Here is a 22,067-nt window from a genome sequence, read left to right on the forward strand (position 1 = left end):
AGTGCTATATATTAATATTACATCACATTTCAATTTGTTTGTCAGGTATTTGTTGATATTTTGAGATTCGTCATGTACTTTTGATGTTAACCAGATAATTGCTAGCTAACATTAGTTAGCCAAAGCAGTTCAGCCGGGAGATTTATAGAAATACTTGAATTATCTGCAAAAATAATGTTTATTAATAATGTTTTAGAAAATAATAATTTGTAAAATGTACACTTAAATATGTGGTTGTGTAAACTGTTGATGCTAAAGGATGATTGTCACCATTTGCTTTAGCTGCGTTCAAATATTCGTTAGCTAAACATTTGGCGCCTTAACAGACCGTTTAAGGTTAACGTTACTGTGCCTTGAAAACCAGGAATCAGTGCTCTTACACCGCAGCCGGAGTTACAGCACTGAATTGTAGCTAAACGAAGTGGAAAGTATGTTGTTTTGAACGGACAGTATAGCTAATTATACTGTATTAACTAACGTTAGTAAACACGAACTTGTTTAAAAAAATATTTAAATATGACACCCTTATTGTACAGCTAAGAAATAGATGATACTAACGTCGTATTTCTAACTTCAGGTAAATTGGTCACTGTTGGGAGCTGAGTGAAGAGTTGGTAAAGAAAATCCTCCATAATTAATTGTTAGGTAAGTGAGTTTTAAACCTCTTCAACACTAGGCTCATTTTTGGGCGTGAAAAAAAAACACATGACCACCATATCTCAGCACCTACACTGTGAATTTTAAATAATTCTGCTTTTAAAATAAGTTAACACATGTGAGATTAATACAGAAGTGTTATTATAAATACATTACAAGGTCAATAAAAGAAGGTGACAAAACTGAAGAAAAAAAATTCCACCTGACAAATCTTACCATTTCAGACAGTATATCTCTAAATTTTGATGATTAATAAGCCATATACAATTGCAGGAGTCCATTCTACAACATCTTATCATGAACTGCTCAAAGATTGATTTATTAAATTTTCAACAGAGAGATTATAGAAAATATTTCTGTAGAAGTATGTCTACATTGATTTTCAGAATAGGCCATTTGGGCACATTCTGGGTATATCTGTGCCATTTGAGCTTTCTCTGCTACCAAACTAAATATAAATATTTATTTATATGTAAATATGGTTGTTAATTACATGGAAATATCACTGTTTTTTAATTTAGATTGATCAAATTTCGGCACATTTATATGTAGTGTATATTATAGTTGAATTTTCACACAACTATCACTTACCACAGACAATTTTCATTTCTTCATTCCAGATGGCCATGTTGTGGAAATATTCCCTTATTTAAATGGTCATATGAGATGAAGATGAAAAATGAAAAGAGACTTCCATGAGTGCCCTCTTCACACCGTTTTCCTGCTTTCTTCACTTCCATCACTTCCATTTCTCTTATCGTACACCAATTCACTATGCTGAACAGCCAATCAGAGGCATTCTCTCAAACATAACTCCAATAGTCAAAAACTACCCTCATACACAAACCATCTTGTTGGTTAGAGCTTTTTAATTTTTGACTTGAACATTTAGTGTGTCAAATAAGGAAGCAGTAGTCTAAGGTATTTTGAATTCTAATTTTCCAAATATAGGTGCTGTAGGAGAAGGTAGATCTTGTGATCTAGAAATGGCACTATTATCTTCAAAGAACAATGGCAAATTCTTATTCACACCTAGTGAGTATGAATTAGGACCTAGATAGACAATATTTGCTGGTGTTTTTAGTTATGTCACTGCCTAATGAAGGTTCCAGTTGCCTGAAACTTTACTCACTATAGGTAAACTTTATTCACAAAGGGAACAAAGTAATGGACAGTTTTCTCTTTGCTTTTTCTATGCTTCTTAATAAAGGTACTGTGTAGTGTTAAACTACCCTTGTATTACTTTGGGTAATACAACCCAGTACCTGCTCAGTCTTGCATGTGATCACCTAACAATTACCTTACCTTGCTATCTGACCTCAACAAAACTTGAAATATGACATCACATAACAGCATAATGGTTTGTAGATTCCTCTAGTTCATAGAATCGTCTAGTTTAAGACTAGCATGTACTTAATTTTGCACTGGACCTGTAGTACTTAACTGATCAGGAGAGAAGATTTTTTAGAAGACAAATGTTTTTTTAATCAATAAAATTTAGCTCTCTGATATTTGCAGACACCATAAATTAATTTGTGATTTGTGGTTCTTTCACCCATTCAGGATGAGACTAATGAACCAGAGCTTGGTGATGTCGCAGTGGTCCTTCTTACATTCATCAGTGACAAAGATAGAGGTTCAGTTCATTACCAGCCTTTGAAAATCTCTGTCTGATCTATGGACTGATCTATGCATTAAACCTTAGCTATCCCATGGGACTGACCAACACTTTTGAATTTATTCAGAAAGTTTTACTTGGTCTGGAAGATGGCAAACTGTCACCCAAGTTGCAGTCTCTCAAGAATGATTTAATGAAATAATGCCTTAAGTTGCTGTGATATATGCAGGTTTTTAGTCAGGTGGCCTTTAATGTTCTACAAATGTAACACTTCATAAACGTTTCCCCTATTGCACGATTCAAGTTTTTGCCCGATAGTCATGGTGCACATTTATATGTTTCTGTACTTTAAAAATATATATACATACTTTATTGTTCTTTTAAATATAGTGTTTTTAAATTGTAAGAAAATACTGTTCAATAACAGACATTTACTCAAGCGGTTAAAGTTTGTTGTACTCAGATTTATTGAGGCAATCAGTTGCCACAATTTTTTTGAGTTTTAAGCAAAATTATTTTGAGTATTTTTAAGTCAAATTGTTTGACTTAAGTATAATTAAAAATAATCTTGTAAGAGAACAAATAAATCAAGTTTTATTAACTTAAAATTGTGTGTTCTTGTACTTTATTTTTTTAAGTTCTGTTAAATTAGATGTGAACAAAAACTTTGAGTCATATTAAATGAAAATATTTGAGTTGACTTGATGAGCAATTTAATTTAACTGCAATCAAAAGGAACATGTAGTATGTAATCAACATTTTTAAGTTTTTAGGACACTTGAGTTTTAAGTTCATCAACTTAAAAGTTTTAAGGCAATCAGTTGCCTTAATTTTTTTGAGTTCTGTGAACTTATCGGGGTTTACAGTGTAGGAACTTATTGCAGCATTCCACTGTATTGTATAGATGTGTATAACATTTGAGTACTGAACAAGCCAAATACGAGTCTTCCTGATCACACACACACACACTTGTCCTCTGATCCTCGCTCTGCGACACCGCGGTTTCTTCAGTCGGATTGAACGCGCTGAAAGACGGGGAGGAGCCGAAGTCGCGCGTTCTTCAAACCGGACTGAAGAAACCGCGCCTCTCTTAGAAACAAGATCTTTGCGTCGCAGAACTACGGAAGCTCGCTCTGACTAACCAAAGTGAAATCGTAAAATCGATTTTCGTTTTTCAACATCGACATAAACCATAAATTCGAATTAATCGATAATAACGATTAATCGCCCAGCTCTATTTTCAAGTGACATCCTACATTCAACTGTCATTCTCCTCCATTCACTGAACTCAAAACATTCTTCATCAACGGAGCTGCATCAGTGTTTTCAACGGTTGAAAACTGAGTTGTCAATTTTTGGAAAGGCACATGTTGACTGGCTCCATGTGTGGTTTAATTTTGGGGAGAATTTTTTGTACATTAGATAATTGAATTGATGAACAGTAAAATCTGATGTTAAAGTGTGTAAAAGTTTTGCAGGCCTGCAATGCGTGACAGGAATAACATTCAGGATTATATAGAGATCACATTTGATATTTTGTTAATCTAGGCTTGTGAGAATAACCATGTATGGCAATGCCTCTGTAAAAAAATATAAATACAATAAATAAATAAATAAATACAAAACCGAAGATAGTATTTAATAATTTGCAAACAGAACAATATGCAGTAGTCTGGGCTGAAGTGCTGGGCTTGGGAAGGTTGAGAGGTGACTCTCTCTGAGCACAAGCTGCCACTGTTGGGTTTTTGAGCAGGGCATTTTGTTGTTCCAGCAGCAGAATCTCATTGCTCACCCTGTGTCCTGACCACAGCATTCTTCCAGACTAAGATTTGTAGGGAATTATGTTGTATTGAAAACACAATGTGTTTACAAAAATTCATTATATACAAAAAAGCACAAAGTTAAATAAAATCTTAGCAAACGATTTGTCTCTCGCTTTAATGGCAATAAAGTAGTTGTCCTTGTCTTTTTTTTTTTTTTTTTAAGTTTACAACGTTCTGTGTACAAGCACTTGCTTGTGGAATCATGCTTTAAGAACTCTACAGAAAAACTAAAGGCATTCCTGCTTTTTATTACATTAACTAGATTAGAGATGGAGTAGGCCTGGCTCCAGCTTCCTGTGTGGCAGAATTCCCACTACGTTCATTCATATAACAGCATGGCCAATTAGTGTTTCCTCTTCTAGCAAACGCACTCCGGAGCATTACATGCTAAGAAAGTTTTTGTAAAAATAAATTAACCTTTACAGAGACTTTATCAGGACTAAAGCAATCATTCATTCCCTTTTCACTGTGTTCTCTAGTCTGATATACATTATGGCTCGAGTGGTTCTGGTTTATTTAGTGTTATGTCTGTTTAGGAACTGGGCACTTTCAGAACATTACAAATGTGACTTTCCTACAGCTCAAGGTAAAAAAATACTGCATTTATACAGCAGATTACTGTCCTGGCTGTGGTATATGTGTGTGTGTGTTACAGAATGAACCTATAAAATGGACCCTAGAAACTTGGAGAAAAGTGCTGTTGAAACAATTTCTATTAGAACAACTCACTCACATGATGTACACTGAAAAAAAGGAATAGGTGGTCAGTCAGATTTTAAATAAATTATAGACATGTAGTGAACATAAAATATTATGCACCAAAACATGCTTTCATTGCTTATACTAAACTTAATTTATCATTTATAAGTTTCTAATGACTAGAGAATGAGTGTGAAATCTCACGAGAATGTTAGCACCGATGGGAAGCACAGTAGAGCATAAATAGTATTAAATTTAGGTGATTAGATTAGATTACATGTAGAATAGCAGAGTCTCAGCCCAGGTGTGAGTTTAATGCTTCATTTTATTTATTTGTTCAGATGAAAAGCTTTTACATTTTAAGTCATAAGTTTGTCAAGTCCACTGATGATGTCTGAATACTGTTTTGAAGTAGGAAGTGGAATTTTATGTGGTGAACACAGATGAGTGGAGTGACGCGCACGCTAAGGCGCCTCATTGTGGTTATATTAAATATCAGCATTATTGGGAATATTCCTCAACCAGTCAGATAAGAGGATCAGAAACTGTTGTATTATAGACTGTAACTGACTTTAGGGTAGGAATGTCATGTTTTATTCCATACAAATGATGCGATTACATTTATTTATCAAAATAGTACTGATGTGGTACAAGAATCAAAATGCTGGCGTAGGCAGCAGTTCAACAAATGATGGGGACTGTTTACTGCTGTTCCCGTTTTAATTCCTGAGCCACACTATAACATGTACACAATCTTGTGAGAATAATTACAGTTTTTTTTAGTGCTCCACATTATGAGATCTTTGAAATCCTGCACACTTTCAGCCCATGCTCGTAAACCTGATAATCGCAAATTTTTGACTTTATATTCAAACAAACATCGCCAATGACAGTTCAGTTCAGTGGTCACTGCTTCTCCATCTGTTTAACATACTGAACTTAAGAGTCTGCTGAAGAAGCTTTTACAGTAGGCCAGAACACTGGTGTGTAATCAGAGGCTCATCTCCGTCTGTTGGGGGACGCAAAGACATGTTTATATTAGGAAGACTCTTGGGATGCAAAGTGTCTCTGTAATAGAGAGAGTACAGTGTGTGCTATGGGCGCAAGTGTGTGTGTGTATGTCCAGAATAAGGAGAAACTTGTATGACAGAATGTGATATTGATTCTGTCCAGAGCAAAGCTGAGAGAACATCTCACATGCAGACACAAACTCTCTTACTTTGTAAGGACATATCACTCTTGCTTACTAAGTTCTAAGTTACTCACAAAACATTTGAAAACACACTTAAAACTGCTGCTTTTCTTACAACACTGTATATAATGTATTTTTTGCATTTAATCTTTAAATACTGCTTTTTTTCATCTTTTTTTTTTTTTTTTTTTTTTAGAAACAACTCAGCTGAAGTAGCGACACTACTCTGGGATGCAGCATCAACTCACATCCTGGAGATATCAGAGTCTTTTCCGCTGCTCCATCTCTCAATACTGCTGTTTGGCAAACAAACGGGCTTTATACAAATGAGATCTGCCTTGTGGCTTATAAAAGCCACAAAATGAGCAGCCCTGACAACATGTTCTGTACAGCTAGCTTTATGCACTATCCAGCCATGACATCACCGCAACTAAAATCAGAGCTCTGTTCCAGCTCAATACACCATAATCACTGCTGCACAATTCATGGTTTGTTAGCTGTTATTTAAATACAGGTCTTTGCTGTAGTGATACAATGTGCACATGAGTGGTGACAGGTCATCAGATTTGAGTACTGCAAATACTTTCTATTTTGCTTGTGGCTTGCTCGTGCACCAGTGCTATTCTCCAGATGAGGAGAGGTTTGTTACTTTTCTGCCCTAGTTCTCCATTAGGCCTGTGGTCATGACTTACCCTCCCCTTCTGTGTGTATGTTGGGGGTGCGTGTAGAACACATCTGACCAACCAGCCTTAAACAATGTGCACACATATGGCTCATTAATACTTCATCCACTTCAACTCACATATAACCTAGACATTTTTGTATAACATTTTAAGAAAAATAAATCTACATGAAACGACATGCATGTTAATCTCTGTAAATAACTTGTGATCTTCATTGTGCAATGGAACTGACATATTGGTTGAAACTTTCAATTGAATTGAATTGAATTGAATTAAACTGATCTTTATGCTTAGGTTTTTCTCTTGTCCTCCCTTTATGCTGCACTCATGACAACTGGGAACTAGGAATTTTTTTTCAACTTGGAATCTCCTACTTCTTAGAAATGAACACTCAATGCATGCTGGAGTTAAACTAGCATTAAAAAGTTGTTTGGTTATTTTTAAAGTGGACGTGATCATTCTTTGATAATAGCACAAAGTCTCACCCAGTATTTAGCTATTTCAAATACAAGAAGAAATGCGACAATTGCTTAAAATATTGACAAAATACTGTCATTTCTTGTTTTACTTTTCACTGTGAACTATCTTGGAGTGCTATCATGGGGAAGTCAGAGCTCTCAAAAAATTTCTTAGTAGGAATTATGAGCTGGAGATGTGGATCTCTCCTGTTCTGAATCTGGAAATTTCACAGTTTCCACTTGGTCAAGTCAAGTCATGTCATTTCAACCATATATAGCTTACACAGTACACAGTGAAATGAAATTCCGTTTCTTCGGCACCCTGGTGCTACATAAAGCCACAGAGCTACATAAGACAACATAGGACTGAGGGCTAAATAAGCTTTTTTTTTTTTTTTTTTTAAGAAAGAAAGTAAAATTAGTCGTGACTGTCAATTCAAGAGTAGTAATGTCATGATGTCAAAACAAACTGTAATGCAGTTGTTCTGCCTGCTGTCTAGTTTATGTATACATGGTATAGTGATGTAAGTATTTTCTGGCATTTGAGTGTAGACAGAATGTTTGTAAAACGTCTGATAACTCTGAGGTAGACATTTTAAAACAAAAATACAGTTTTCAAATCTATCTGGATTAATGTGGACGTTGACTAAAATGGCACAGCAACAAGCCAACCAGCTAATTAGTTAGTTATAGGAGTGATAACACTAATGTTGATGTGTCTCTATTAACTGATCCAAAAGTAGTACTTGTAATTGACAAGACTACTCCGTGTTGTCAAGCTGAAATTTCAAGTCGTGGAGTGTTTTCTGTGCCTTTGTTAAAGAGTTTGTCGGTGAGGAATTACAGTTTGAATTCTCTTCTTAAACACAGCAGTCCCTATGACGTCTGGGCGGCACACAACTCTCACAGGAATTACACAAAAAAAGAGAAAAAAAGAAAAAGAAAAAAAAAAGCCAAGAAATTAGCACCAGAATCACTGAGCGTAACAATACAAACAGTAATAAAATTGTTTCATGAAAGATTTTTTCCATTAACTGCAGTTTTGACTGTTTAGTGTACGGTGAATGAACAGTTAATTTTTTATATATATATATATATATATATATATATATATATATATATATATATATATATATATATATATATATATATATAATTTCATGTTTGAGGAGGTGTAGTGAAGAGGAAGACAGGAGAACAAGCAACAGCTATTCTTGTCAAGCGCCCAAAAAAAAGTAACATCCGTCTCAAAGAACACTTTTCTCAGTACCACATTTGTCATTTTTTTCCTTTGGAAAATGTAATATGAATGCGGATTATTTCGTGGGGGAAATATACAGTGAAAGTCTGGTTTGTCTGTGACTTCAGTATTTTTGCAGGAATGCGCTGAGGGTGGATCAGGGTGGATCAGGACTTCACACTGTGTAAACTTTAAACACATAGATCGTTTGCGTTTTCCTCATATTGTGTTGAATAATAATACAGCAGCGAAGTTCAACAAGTGTTTTGTGTTTCCCTCACACATACACAAACTTAGAAACATAGCAGCCACAGTCGCTTCAACTCGAGCCATGTCCCGCAGTGAGAAGCAGCCAATACTACAAACACTAGCAACTTTGAGTGACTGAACAAGGAAATGCGTTTCTGTGTATGTATAAAGTTGTCCTGCTAACCTGGTGCAGCGCTGTGAGCCCGTCCACGTTTGCGTGGTTGATGTCTGCTCCCTGTCTCAGAAGCTCGGCAACCTCTTCCCGGTCCCCGGCCGAGCAGGCGGCCATAAACACGGCGCCCTGAGCGAAGCGCACTTTGGCAGATTTTAGAGCACGACTTCGCATTTCAGCGCCGGTTAGGTCCGTCTCCGATCCCTGCCACCGCCGCAGCTGATCCTGGCGCCGCTGCTTCGCAGCTTCGGACCTGGAACGGTCAGTGGCCGCCATCTTCCTCCGTCTCTCCCGGCAAATTTAATTTTATTGAGCGCACGGTGGGCGGGAGAGAGGAAGAGAGAAGAGATTTGGACGTCTCCGAGAACGGGACACACAAACAGACACATACATACACACACCAAGGCCCTGAAATTACTGAAGAAATGAGTGTTCCCCCTTCCGGAGACATGAAAGCACTACACACGCTGAGAAAGTTGAAAAGTTGTACGCCTTTAGAACGTATTTCAGCAGTGCACTACATTGTAGGCAGTGTGTGTGTGTGTGTGTGTGTGTGTGTGTGTGTGTGTGTGTGTGTGTGTGTGTGTGTGTGTGTGTGTGTGTGTAAACTGATCAGGCATAAAATTATGAACACTGACAGGTGAAGTGAATAACACTGATTATCTCCTCAACATGGCACCTGTTAGTGGGTGGGATATATTAGGCAGCAAGTGAACATTTTGTCCTCAAATTTGATGTGTTAGAAGCAGGAAAATTTTGGGGTTTGAGCAAGTTTGACAAGGGCCAAATTGTGATGACTAGACAACTGAATCAGAGCATCTCCAAAACTGCAGCTCTTGTGGGGTGTTCCTGGTCTGCAGTGGTCAGTAAAAGTGGTCCAAGAAATAAACAGTGGTGAACCGGTGACAAGGTCACGGGTGACCAAGGCTCACTGATGCACGTGAGGAGCGAAGGCTGGTCTGTGTGGTCCAATCCAACAGACGAGCTACTGTTGCTCAAATTGCTGAAGACATTAATGCTGGTTCTGATAGAAAGGTGTCAGAATACACAGTACATCACAGTTTGTTGTGTATGGGGCTGCATAGCCGCAGTCAGGGTGCCCATGCTGACCCCTGTGCACCTCCAAAAGCATCAACAATGGGTATGTGAGCATCAGAAACTGGACCACGGCGCAATGGAAGAAAGTGGCCTGGACTGATGAATCATGTTTTCTTTTACATCATGTGGATGGCCTGGTGTGTGTTGCTTACCTGGGGAACACACCACACCAGGATGCACTATGAGAAGAAGGCAAGCTGGCAAAACAGTGTCAAGCTTTGGGCAATGTTCTGCTGGGAAACCTTGGGTCCTACCATCCATGTGGATGTTACTTTGACATCTACCACCTACCTAAGCATTGTTGCAGACCACATTGTGTCCTCTTTCAGCAACATAATGCACAATGCCACAGAGCAAAAATGGTTCAGGAATGGTTTGATAGCACAACAACGAGTTTGAGGTGTTGACTTGGCCTCCAAATTCACCAGATCTCAATCCAATCGAGTATCTGTGGGACGTGCTGAACAATGGACTCCCAGGATCTGCTGCTAACATCTTGGTGCCAGATACCACAGCACACCGTCAGGGCTGTTTTTGGCAGCAAAAGGGGGACCAACACAATATTAGGCAGGTGGTCATAATGTTATGCTAATATAATATATGACTAGTTCTTTATACTACAGTACATCTGTTTCATTCTTCATCAATTCTTTTCGCCAGGGACCAAAATTGGAATTTCCACCTGTCCATGTTTAGCATTGAATTTCTTTAACATATCACACTCCACAGTGGTAGTTAATGACTCATGAAAGTAGACACACAGGGCTTTGTATCCTTTTTTATCATTTTATCATTAGGTATTTCAGTTTTTAATTATACTACTTAGGGTTATATATTCATAGAAAAGTTCAAAAAAAATTTTTTTCACACAAATGTTTCTATCTTCAAAGTAAATGGTGATATCAAACCCGTTTCTGCTCTTTGAGATGTACCTAGTGTTTAGTTATAAGCATTTAAAATTTGAAGGTGTTCTCATCATCCATTAAAATTTTGTGTAAGGTTATCCCAGCAGAGGTAAACATGTCTCACACTGAAGGGTAACTGAAAGGTAAGGTGTCCTGACCATAATAATTATTATTTTAAACAAATAATTTATTTGTTTATACTGATTAAAAATGTCCAAAAGGCTTTTCTCTTCCTCCTGCAAAATTGAAAGTCAGTGTACTGGTAAAAAAAAATTATAATTAGTTTTTATTGTTTTTTTAAAACAAAGAGTGACTACAATCATACTGAACTAAAAAGTAAACCATGAGTATCAGCTATAAAATAAACAGAAGCAGACAAGACATGCTACATTTCATTGCACTGAAGTGACACATGGTCACAAGCCATCAGCAAACAAAATACAAGAAACCCAACATTCTCTAAAATATCTCCTGGTATCATGCTCAACACATTTCCTTAAAGCCTTCCTTATAAGTCGGTTGGTTTCATTTTTTATATAAACAAATAACCTGGTAAACACATATAGTATATTAAAAAAAAATTAAGCAATGGCATATAGAGTGACTGAGAAAACATGTTTGGATGCACCTCCTGTCAATCATTTAATACACACTGTATGAAATGTCAGGACAGGTTAGGGTTATGGCAGATGCTGGTGTTAGAGCTTCATTAACCTAAGTGGGAATAAGGCTCAAGCAAAAAAAACATTTTTTTAGTCATTCAAACGTCTAACACGTATTTAACTTTATTTTACTTAATGCACTTTTAAGGGAACCTATTATTTGTTTTCCAAAATAGGTAGGTCTATATTAGACAACAGTTTTAATGAAATATTTGTGCTTATTTCAAAGGCTTATGTCTATTTTATGTCTATTTACTTTTAGACTATAGAAACAAAATAAGAATATAGAAAATTCTGAAAGTGAAGCAAAAACCTAATAACAAATAAACTTTGGGAAATTTGGGAAATGAGTTTGGGAAATTATAGTTGCATATAGATATACTTTGCAAGAAGTTATATATTAGAACATGTAAATGCTAATTCATAATTTGAATCATATTAATACTACTAATAATACATTTAATTATTATTCTTTCTTTTTTGTAATACTAAGCTTTTAAAAATCCCCCCAGCCACGACCTAGTTTCTGAGACCTTTATGTGCCACCCCCCAGAAAAGACTTTTGTTTAAAGTAAGAAATTCAAAGACATCCTTAAGCTGCCCATACTTTCCAGACACCCATAACACATCACTTTTACATGAAAGTATGAAAATGATCAATAAGCTTATAATGAAACAAGAAATTTAAGGATGCAAATACAACTAAATAAATTTTCCTTACGATATTCAGTTACAAATTGGGGAATCACAAAAAAGCCATAACAAATCCAGTTCTGTTCTTCTTGATGAGATAATTAAATAAATAAACAACACCTACTTTAAACACCATTTTAGAATATTAATAACCTTCCCTGTTATGTTTTTTTTTTCTGCTTCATTTCTTGAATTGAGTAAATTATAAGTTCTGTCAGAATGCCTGGGGTTCCTGGAGATCACATTACTGAAAAAGTGCATTATGAGATGGGATGGTCCTCCATTTGATTGTTTTGTGGAAGCAAGGCAGCATTATTGGCCCCCAAGGGACGCATAGTCAAACCTTCACCAATTACTCCATGGACAGAAGTGGGAGCTGCTATTTGTGGAGATCCAGCACTGAATGAGCCATGTATATTCAAGTTGATGCAGAAGAGGCCTGGCAGGAGCTGGTGCTGGTACTGCTCCAAACGCTGGATAGCATCCAGCACAGATGAGCTGCGTCTACACACCCAACCTGGCAAAAGACTAGCAGTGCTAAAACTTGCTGTCGCAGACTGAGCATGCCTCAACTCCATCTGATAAGACAATCTGAGAGAGAGAGAAAGAGAGAGAGAGAGAGGGCAAAGTTCAGTATTATAAGTGGTATAATAAAACAATTACAAAGAAAATCTTAGGCAACAGTTAGTGTGTACACTGTACACACAAGTCCACACACAAATACTTTACTGTAAGGGAAGTTGAATAAAGTGGCAGAGAAACAGTCCAGGACATCCTGGACAGAAAGGGCCTGTGGACAGATGTTAACTAAAGTTAACTGAATTTCCTTTCACCTGACCGTGACAGCAAACCAGCACCACAAACACAGTTAGCTAAAATGCAAGAGCCTTTTTTTCCTCTAACTACATCAGCAAATTAATGTACAAAATGATATTTAGTCATGGCAACAAGTATAACTTTAACAGTGAGAAGGGGTAATATAAAAAAAAATTGAAACCACTAAGCTTGATGGAAACCTTTTCACTACAGTGGATTTGCAATAAAGTATTAAAAAAACAACTTTATTCATGATTGTTAGTTTGTTCATGTTTTTGATTACTACACCATTCTCTCAATGTTTATCTAAATACCTCAGATTAAAACTGAAAGTCTGTATCATTTTTAGCCCTACCATGGTAAACATATTTAAGACTGTATGTCTATATGTGTGTATATGTCTGGCCCTTGGGTATATTAATGAGGAAAAAAGTCTGGACACCCCTGCCCTGGCCTAGATGATTTTCTCTAGCCTGTAAAGCCATTGATAAGGTCAAATAACTTTTGCTTTCTAAAGTCAATAATAAGCTCACTGGTTATCCCTATATTAAGTGATAGGTTCTCTCAGCACTCTTTTTTGCCCTTATAGGCTGACAACAATAGGCCCAGGACATCGTGTTGGGGTACACCTGTCCTGATATTTTGATGTCAATAAGAAAGAAAGCCTTGATTCATGTTGATTCATGCACTAAACAGAAACAAGCACAATCATTTCTGTGCTCAGCTTATAAACAAAAGATATAATCTTTTATATATAGATATAAAAGCTTTAATCCATAACAAATATGCAGTGCAACTAGTATCATATGAGTATGGACCAGGCAGTAGAAGATAAGGTGCATGATTTTGACAGGCCATGACAATGAATTATCAAAAATGTCAGTAAACACCACCAATGACCTGAATAATGTCTGTGGTTTTTTGTCACATGCTTTTTTAAGAAGTTTTTCGTGTGTTTGTGTTTGCATGGTTTCTCACCGTCCCACCAGCTGTTGGGACACATTCCTCCTGGCATGTTGTAGAATATAATTCATCAGCTTCACAGTCTGTTCTTTAATCCAGCCTACATCTTCTTGGACATCAGGCAGCCATTCCAACAACCTGACAAAGAGTCATTGTACATGCTTAGAAACGGCAACAATTCAGTATAAAACATTACAAAAGTGAAATCATGCAGAATAAAAAGTAATATCAGTATTTAACAAACTTCTAAAACTAAAGAGTCCTGCACCCATCCAGAATGACAAATACACACTTCCTGGAGGATTTCCTGTTTCCACCACATTGTAGAAAGCAGCACTGTAAAAGCATTCTAAACTAAAAAACTCACATTAAGTATTTTGAGAAAAATCGGGTTTATCCCACGACCACAGAATTCAATCATTATGCTTTCATTCATAACAATTATTAGAAGCTTCACTATTATTTCCTGGCTCAAAGAAAGGTTCTTATTTTGGAGCACTCTTGAGGTCAAGTTCCTGAAATGTTGTCTATAGTGAAATCAGACCTATTTATCAATTAAGCATCATCTGTCATTAATTTTGACCTCAAACATTTTGAGTCCAGGATATTTTCTTGCCTCAGTGTTCTTGGTATAGGCTCTGGATTTATGGTGAGCATGATCAGGAAAAAGCACTTACTGAAGATGAATGAATGAATGAATGGATGGATGGATGAATGAATGAACTGACCAGAATTCCAAGAACATGATTAACTATTTTTATTTTTACAGTAGAGTCACCTGATGCTCAGTGACAGAGCTGACTCCAGCGGTAGTGTGCATGGCACTAAGATGGCCGACAGCATCCTGACTGGCAGCATGTTGCTTAAAGACTGTAAGGGACGTTGTCTTTCTTTACACACTGCCATGAGTGCTATTATAAAAAAAAGAGAAAGAGAGAGGTTCATATTTCTGAAATATTTATAACTTGCAATTCCACAAGTACTGTGTGTAGTCTCAATACCCCTATGCAGCTGTGGAGGTAAGTGCTCGGATATTTGTTCTTCTACACTAGAATGAGTCCCAGGCATCATCTCTCCTTCTCTTCTATGCCTTTGATCATCCTTGTTCTCGTACTCTGAGTCTTCCTGAACCCTCATGCTACCGTTACTCAGTGGGTGCTGAGGTCGCTGGAATTGTAACAAGCCTGAGGAACAATCCCAATTCATGTTATAGTTATGAACAGTTATTTCTTCAGTCGACCCCCCCCCATTGAGCTTACAATACAAATTATGACCACTAGAGGGCAATGTGACACAGCTCTTAACAGTCTTATAGCGCATATTTCCAATACAACAACAAAGCAAAATATTTTATAGTTATAGAGTGCAAAAATGTAGCCATTTGAGCCAAATGTAGTACAGAATCACCTTTTATTCATAATTCTGGCCATTGTAATCTGACCTCTCCCATCAACAAGGCATTTCTTTTTGCACAACTTCAGCTCACTAAATGTTTTTTGTATCTCACATCATTCTGTATAAACTCTAATGGAAAAACAATAGTCAAACAATAGTTTCTGAAATAGTCAAAAACCCTTCCTGGTCAAAGTCAGGGAGAGCACACATTTTCCTATTCTGATGTTTGAAAGCAGTGAAAGTATATGATAAATCTATGTTTCTTCTCTTACCATTTGTCTTTAGGAAATGCAATGCATCATTGTATCCTTGCAGGCACATTGTCTCCAGCACCTGATTAAAAGTTGAAAGAGATGAAGCATATGCACAGTACAGTTTAGTTTTTTCCATGAGTAAATGGAGCATCAGTATTAAAGCTGAAACAGGACCAGAGTTCACGTGTGTGTTTGTTTTGTTTACCTGTGGATCTGGAGGGAACAGTGCTCTGGTGACTCTATAAAAGTTGGAGAGTGTGAACTGTATAGACGTGTTGGTAAATCTGAGCTCATGCAGGTTGGTGGAGCTGTAATCACGGGGACAGATATCACTCTCCCCTGAAAATGGAGATACTGTGATGGTGTTCTTCAGCTCGTACTGAGGCAAATTATCAGTGATCCCTCCATCTACATACCGCTGCATAGACATCAAAACAAAAATGTAGTTTTTACCCAACAACTGTTACACACCTTTAAAATACAGTTAAAGATATCTATTAAGAGTTTTCCCTCTTGAAAACTATGAAAGCATCCTAGGGTAGATTCGGGTCATACGATTTTCTAGGTACACAAGAACAGTAAAAAAAAAACATTATCCTTAGCAGCAATATGGCCTTTGTGATACTTGGCACTGCATTTATACACACTCACAACACCAAAATGCTTCTGGCACAGTTCTGGCACACACACACACACACACACCATGCTTATGTCAAAAGTGCATGTGACAGCAGGAGATATTACTATTTTCCCATAAGATATAAACAGAGTACAGCAGTACAAGCAAAACAAACTGTTATTTTCAGCATGAAGAGTTGCAAAATCAAAACATGTGCTCTCTCTCAAGTGAAATTCTTCCCATGTCCAGTGACTCACTGCTCTGGGACTCATATGCATGCAATCTTGTATCATGACAATGTGGGTGTTCTGTGTGCTGAAGGTCTATAAAAGAGACCAAATCCACAATGAATTATGTGCATGTTCTTTATATACATATTTATAATAAACACATTATGATCTTCAATGGCATCTGATGAATGAAATGAAAGAGTTTAAATTGTTAGGGAAAACTTAGGTGAAATAGACATGCTGCAATTGTTTAATTGTTTCCTACCCACAATGCTGTTCGACTACCTGCTGATAGTAAAGTGGCAGTAGGAATTACCTCTTAGCTCTATGTATGTTATTTTATGCATTGTGCTACTGCGACATGGCATATACATGTGCAGGTCTTCCTAATAAAGTGGTCACTGAATGTATACAGTAAACCTTGCTTTCTCTCTTCCTTTCTTAGGTGATTACACTCTTCCATGAATAAATTTTCATGCCAAAAAGTCGTAACATATCTTCCATACAGTATCACTCACACTTCTCAATGACATGAAAACACAGAGTACTCACCACTCCCTGCAGGCTGGGAGGGATAAGGCCACAGTACACAGGAATAAAAGCACTGCACACACACGCCTGCTCAAACACACAAAGACACAAACTATAACCAGAACTTGAGCTTAATCTATTTGGTTGCTTTTTTTGAAATACTATTTGCTTTTAATTTACACAGCTGCCAATTAAATTACTTTCTGATTCGTCTTCAGCTGAGTGACAATGTAAATAATGAAAAATTAAAAAGAAGTCCAGCATTCTTTCAGTATGATATTTAAGGTCAGATTTGGAACAATGATGGTTTTTTGGATGTTTAGTTATACAATCTCTTTCTTTTCTTACTTCAGTGTGGTTTTTAGCCGAATCGACTATTATATTTCTGGTGCTGCACATAATCTCTTCTGGTCATATTATTAGTAACAATAGCATGATCAAGGGATTGCCATGGATACTGAAGGTATAGCACTTTTTTTATATATTTTACAGTTCCATTTCCTGACACTTTTAGAAGTCACATATGCATTAATACAGATTTACCAAAATGATCTGAAATGCTTTCCCTCTTTTTAGCCCATTTTAATAAGGACTTTATTTGTTTGATCTCAATGATGTCATGGCACATACAACCTGGCACTTAAAGAAATGCCAAATCACTGATAAGTCTAGCAACTCTGTTATTTCAGAATACTTTTTAATTATTAATAATTTATCATTTTTTCAGAGAAATACAAAAGTAGACATTATCAATGATTTTGTATATAGCATGTGTGAGTCTTACTTGCACCAGTTCATCATTGCTGTTAAATTGAGACACCAGCACATTCTCCCCATCTGTGACGCGGGTGAGAGAGATACCCAGTCGGCCTGTGGCCTTGGTGTACCCATCATGTGGCAGTATGCGGCACATCATTTCCCGCATGATCTTCACCAGGTTAAAGGCAGGGTGCATTGGTCCCAGAAACCGCTTCCTTGCTTCCTTCGCAACATTGATGATGCTTGCACCTGCCTCTCCTGGAAAACAGTGAAGGAGTGCAAATACAATACTAAATTAAGAACAGGTGTGCATGTGGTACAGATGGTAAGCTTTTTATTCACATGCAGTGACCCAGAGTGGGGAGCAGTAGAAAATATATTATCAAACTTATTAGTAAGTCTCTGTTTCATTGCTTTTTATTATGCTTATTAGGAAGCCTTCATGTCTTGGATAAGGTGTAGAAGAAAGGATGTGAAAAAAACTGATTTCTTTTTCTTTATGTGGTGTTCTACCTAGAAACATTAAGTCTCATGACAACTCTGACAGCTTCTAGACTTAACCTAAAGACTATCTGGTAGATTCATATTCTAGAAGGTCATACTTGGAGTTCTATAAAGGCTTGGTTCAGAAAAAAAGCCATAATATGTAATGTAATTAATGTTATTAGCATGTCATCACCCCAGTATTGCACCAACAATTTCACATTTACATGGGGACTATGTAAGTCTATACTCACATTACATCCTATACTGTACCTGATTTTTTTTACTTAACTATTTTTTTTATCTATCTATCTATCTATCTATCTATCTATCTATCTATCTATCTATCTATCTATCTATCTATCCATCCATCCTCATCCTCGAGGAGCATTTACGTGCTGTCTCTGCTCTGATGCTTTCTGCCCTGACACAGTTGACTGATCCGTTGATTCATGCAGTGCAGGACATAGGCTTAGTCGATGTCTAGGGTTGGGGACCTGTGCATTAGGGAATGGTCTTAGCCAGTTTAGAGAAAATCAGAGCTCGTGTTTTACCCAAACAAACCCCGCTAACCAGCGCCGTAGCAGTGAGCGCGCCTGCAGAGGCTCCGTAGATGTGCTGGGCATTTTCAGTGAGGAAAGGCGCCTGTTGCTGCAGACAGCTCGCCACTCCAATATGGTAAATCCCTAGAAATCCACAGCCTGCAAATGAAATATTCCACGGTGTGTCCAGCGGAAACATGATGGAGAGGATGTTACGAAGTCAAAATAAAGTCTCTACTGAGTGACTGCCATATTTAAAAACAAGATGAACTGCCGCTTCCTATAAAACTGACTGTCAGAAACGGCTGTGTTTAGGTCACCGCCTATGACCAGTAATAAAACTTCCTTGCTAACTTTAGTTGAGTAAGTAAAAAAAAGTTGCAAACTTCTTCTTGTTTACCGTCGTGGTCAGTGTGTTTCAAATACGTTTGCGTAAAGTAGCCGGTTAAATAACGTCAAAACGATCGTGCCATCTCCGTCATAACTGTCCGTTTAGATAAATGGGCGTATCCGCTACCATACTGACCAATTAGCTCTTTGTAGGCGCCTCCGTCTCGACTAATCACAGCTCAAGAAGAGAGAACCTCCCGAGCTGACAATCCAAAAGCATTTCCAAGAACGAAGTAGTGCTGCAGGACGTCATTATTTTGTGTCGTTAGAGACAAAAAGGAACTTTGACCAAAGGAATAGTAAATATTGTGATCTGGATACTGAAAGAACATTTACTCATTCTCGTGTTCGAAGTGTATTGATTTAACTGGTTTAATTTTTGTTGATTTTAACTGTTTAATTTTATATATGATCGAGTTAGGTATCATTGAAAAGTAGTCTCTTTGCTAAATATCTCAGCAAAATATTTTATACATTAACGTCAAGCATTCTTTACATCATACACACACACTGAAAAAAATGATTCAGTGAATTTACCCAATTTTCTTAAGTGGTTGCAATCAATTTATTTTAGCTACATTTATTTTAGCTACATTGAACATTAGTTCAAAGTCAGTGAACTTAATTTATTTATTTAAATGTAGCTAAAATAAATTGATTGCAACCATTTAACTTAAGAAAATTGAGTAAATTCAATGAATCATTTTTTTCAGTGCACACTAACATAACAATCTTTAATGTTAATGATACGTTAATACAGGAAAATAAGCTGTAAGCATATTTCAACAATTAGAACAAGGGACTTACTATGAGAATTACCATGACATGTTTTTTTTCCAATTTAAAAATACTTTCAAATGTAATTGAAGGTGGGGTGCTGTGGCTTAGTGGCTAGCATGCATGCTGCTCACATCCAGGTTTGAGGGTTCATACTATGCCTCCACCCAGTGTGTGTGGAGTGTGCATGTTCTCCCTTTCCTTTGGGGATTTCCTACTGGCACTCCAGTTTCCTCCCACAGCACAAAGACATGTGTTGTAGACCAACTGGCATCTCTAAATTGTCTGCGATGTGTGTACTTGTGCCCTGCTTTGTGTTGGCACCCAAGTCCCCTAGGATAGGTGCCGGGTTCCCTGTAAGCCCGTGTAAGATATGTGGTACAGAAAATAGATATCCAATTTTGAAGGAAGCAAAAAGTGAAAAAATACTAAGAAATTATTCAAAAGCCAGGTGTTCCAAATTTTTTGGCCAAAAACACACATTATAAATTATCTGTGACCCCAAGCCTCAAAAGCCTTTGAAGAAAAATCCACTTAACAGTGAAAGTCAAACTAGAAAATATCTAGAGATTTCATGCACTTCATTGTTAAATACACTGAATTTCCCATCATCATGACTTAGAAAAACATAACCTTACAATTTAAAGTATTTACTAATCTTAGAATTCCAGACAACTGGTACACAAAACAGTAATAGGAAAAGTACTCAGAGTTGGTATTCATGCAAATGAAATTACATGAATACAAATATATTTTGTAAAATTATTGTATTAAACAAAAGTTGTGAAGTATATGAAAAATACTTTTAGCAAAATTGTAATATATATATATATATATATATATATATATATATATATTTTTTTTTTTTTTTTTTTTTTTTAGTGTAGTCAAGTATTAAAAAGAAATGTTTTATAACTGATGAAATTAAGTTAATATTACTGTCCACCATTATACTCATATGGCCTAATTTACATGTGGTGCTTGTCACGTTTCTAAAACAGGTACAGTGCATTACATGTTGCAAAATTATGCTTTCACTTGGGATTTTTTGGGACATATGGTTCAAGGTAGGCATGATGCTTTGTTTTTCAATCAGTTATTTGGAAAAGCTTCTTGTTTGCTTTAGGTTTATGAATAGGTATTTTATTTGTTATTAACCATGAATTTGTGTGAGCTTTTATTAACCCAGAAGCTAAAAAAGTAAAAGTAAATTTATGGATCATATTCATTCATTGCATGTGTCATGAGACTAAATGTTTTGAAATAATGGTGTTATAACTGGGTTTGGTGTCTTGACAACTGACTTATTATTCGATGGATTCATATGATGCTATTTATGCATCCTGTTACTTGAAAAGTACACTCTGTTATAGGCCATTTCCACACTCCAGTGTGCTCTTCGAGGAATGTGTTGCGAACATTGACAGTGAAAAAAAACACTATTAGATTTCCTTTGACCTCCTTCTTGGACAGTGTGCCAGATGCCTCATGGAAAAAGCTTTACCAAGTACCTTGTAGGGTCAATCACAGGGCTATAATGGGGAAAGAGCATTTCAGCTCTTTTAATCTCAAAAATGTGAATTGCATGCTTGCTTGAAAAATAAAATTCTTCAGATTCTTATGTGGTGATAGTCTCATCCCATGCTTTTTATTCTATTCCCCTGGGATGAATAAAATGATAGCAGGAAAATATGCTCTTAGTCTCAGGGGCAGGGAAAATCCCAAAATATAACAGCTGGGGCAAAGAATCAGAACAAACTATAACACAACATGCCCATGCAACCAGGAGATTTTTCTAATATTAGTTTATTGATGTCTTCCAGAACATACATTTATTACACATAGTAAACTATATGATTATAGTATAGAACAGTATAGTACAGTATACTATCTCAGTTGTAGAGCATGATATGGGGAAAGCAATTAAACCACAATGCTAATCTTGACCTCTTTAACACTGTAAATTTAGTGGAAATCATGCAATGTAAATTTAATAAAACAATGTAAATGGTAACTACTTAAGCTTGACAAACTTACAGGCTCTAGCTGTGTACTTTTTTCCTACTTTTCTCAGTTTGTGATTGCTGTGCAGCAGCTAACGAATGCTTATAATATGACCGACATTAAAGTTTATAACACTTTATTCTACTGTCATTACA

At 36.6% G+C, this 22,067-nt stretch overlaps 2 protein-coding genes across 5 annotated transcripts in view; both read right to left on the reverse strand.

Annotated features, from left to right (window-relative positions):
* The window catches only part of zmp:0000001167 (protein phosphatase 1 regulatory subunit 12A), a 34,430-nt gene extending 25,232 nt beyond the window's left edge, over positions 1-9,198 (reverse strand). The window contains exon 1 of one of the 2 annotated variants that reach the window (XM_058408193.1): positions 8,804-9,198. In XM_058408193.1, coding sequence (XP_058264176.1) covers positions 8,804-9,067 — 264 coding nt within the window. In that variant the 5' untranslated portion in view covers positions 9,068-9,198. The remainder of the gene's footprint in view (positions 1-8,803) is intronic. The other variant, XM_058408192.1, reaches the window with a different exon arrangement.
* A 1,691-nt stretch (positions 9,199-10,889) lies between these two features.
* pnpla2 (patatin-like phospholipase domain containing 2) lies at positions 10,890-19,244 on the reverse strand. Of its 3 annotated transcripts, XM_058408215.1 has the most exons (9): positions 18,754-19,242; positions 17,742-17,974; positions 16,979-17,044; positions 15,783-15,995; positions 15,596-15,656; positions 14,930-15,112; positions 14,707-14,839; positions 13,944-14,066; positions 11,038-12,740 (listed from the first exon to the last, which is right to left on the reverse strand). In XM_058408215.1, the coding sequence occupies exons 1-9, from the start codon at positions 18,938-18,940 to the stop codon at positions 12,410-12,412; spliced, it is 1,530 nt and encodes a 509-aa protein (XP_058264198.1). In that variant the 5' UTR covers positions 18,941-19,242; the 3' UTR covers positions 11,038-12,409. The 3 variants fall into 3 exon arrangements, with proteins under 3 accessions (XP_058264200.1, XP_058264199.1, XP_058264198.1); XM_058408217.1 differs by lacking the exon at positions 14,930-15,112 and having other exon boundaries at positions 10,890-12,740; positions 18,754-19,244; XM_058408216.1 differs by lacking the exon at positions 16,979-17,044 and having other exon boundaries at positions 10,912-12,740; positions 18,754-19,243.
* Positions 19,245-22,067: the final 2,823 nt, after the last annotated feature.

This window comes from Hemibagrus wyckioides, linkage group LG14 (genome assembly GCF_019097595.1).
Source record: "Hemibagrus wyckioides isolate EC202008001 linkage group LG14, SWU_Hwy_1.0, whole genome shotgun sequence".
Taxonomy (NCBI): domain Eukaryota; kingdom Metazoa; phylum Chordata; class Actinopteri; order Siluriformes; family Bagridae; genus Hemibagrus; species Hemibagrus wyckioides.

What these genes read in the sequence shown, in the direction of transcription:
- pnpla2 (XM_058408215.1), bottom strand. Translation starts at nt 18,940, where the DNA reads ATGTTTCCGCTGGACACACCGTGGAATATTTCATTTGCAGGCTGTGGA. An exon ending in TGTTCCCTCCAGATCCACAG is followed by an intron (nt 15,657 to 15,782) that starts GTAAACAAAACA and finishes ACTTTTAATCAG; the next exon opens with GTGCTGGAGACAATGTGCCT. An exon ending in ACCTCCACAGCTGCATAGGG is followed by an intron (nt 14,840 to 14,929) that starts GTATTGAGACTA and finishes TTTTTATAATAG; the next exon opens with CACTCATGGCAGTGTGTAAA.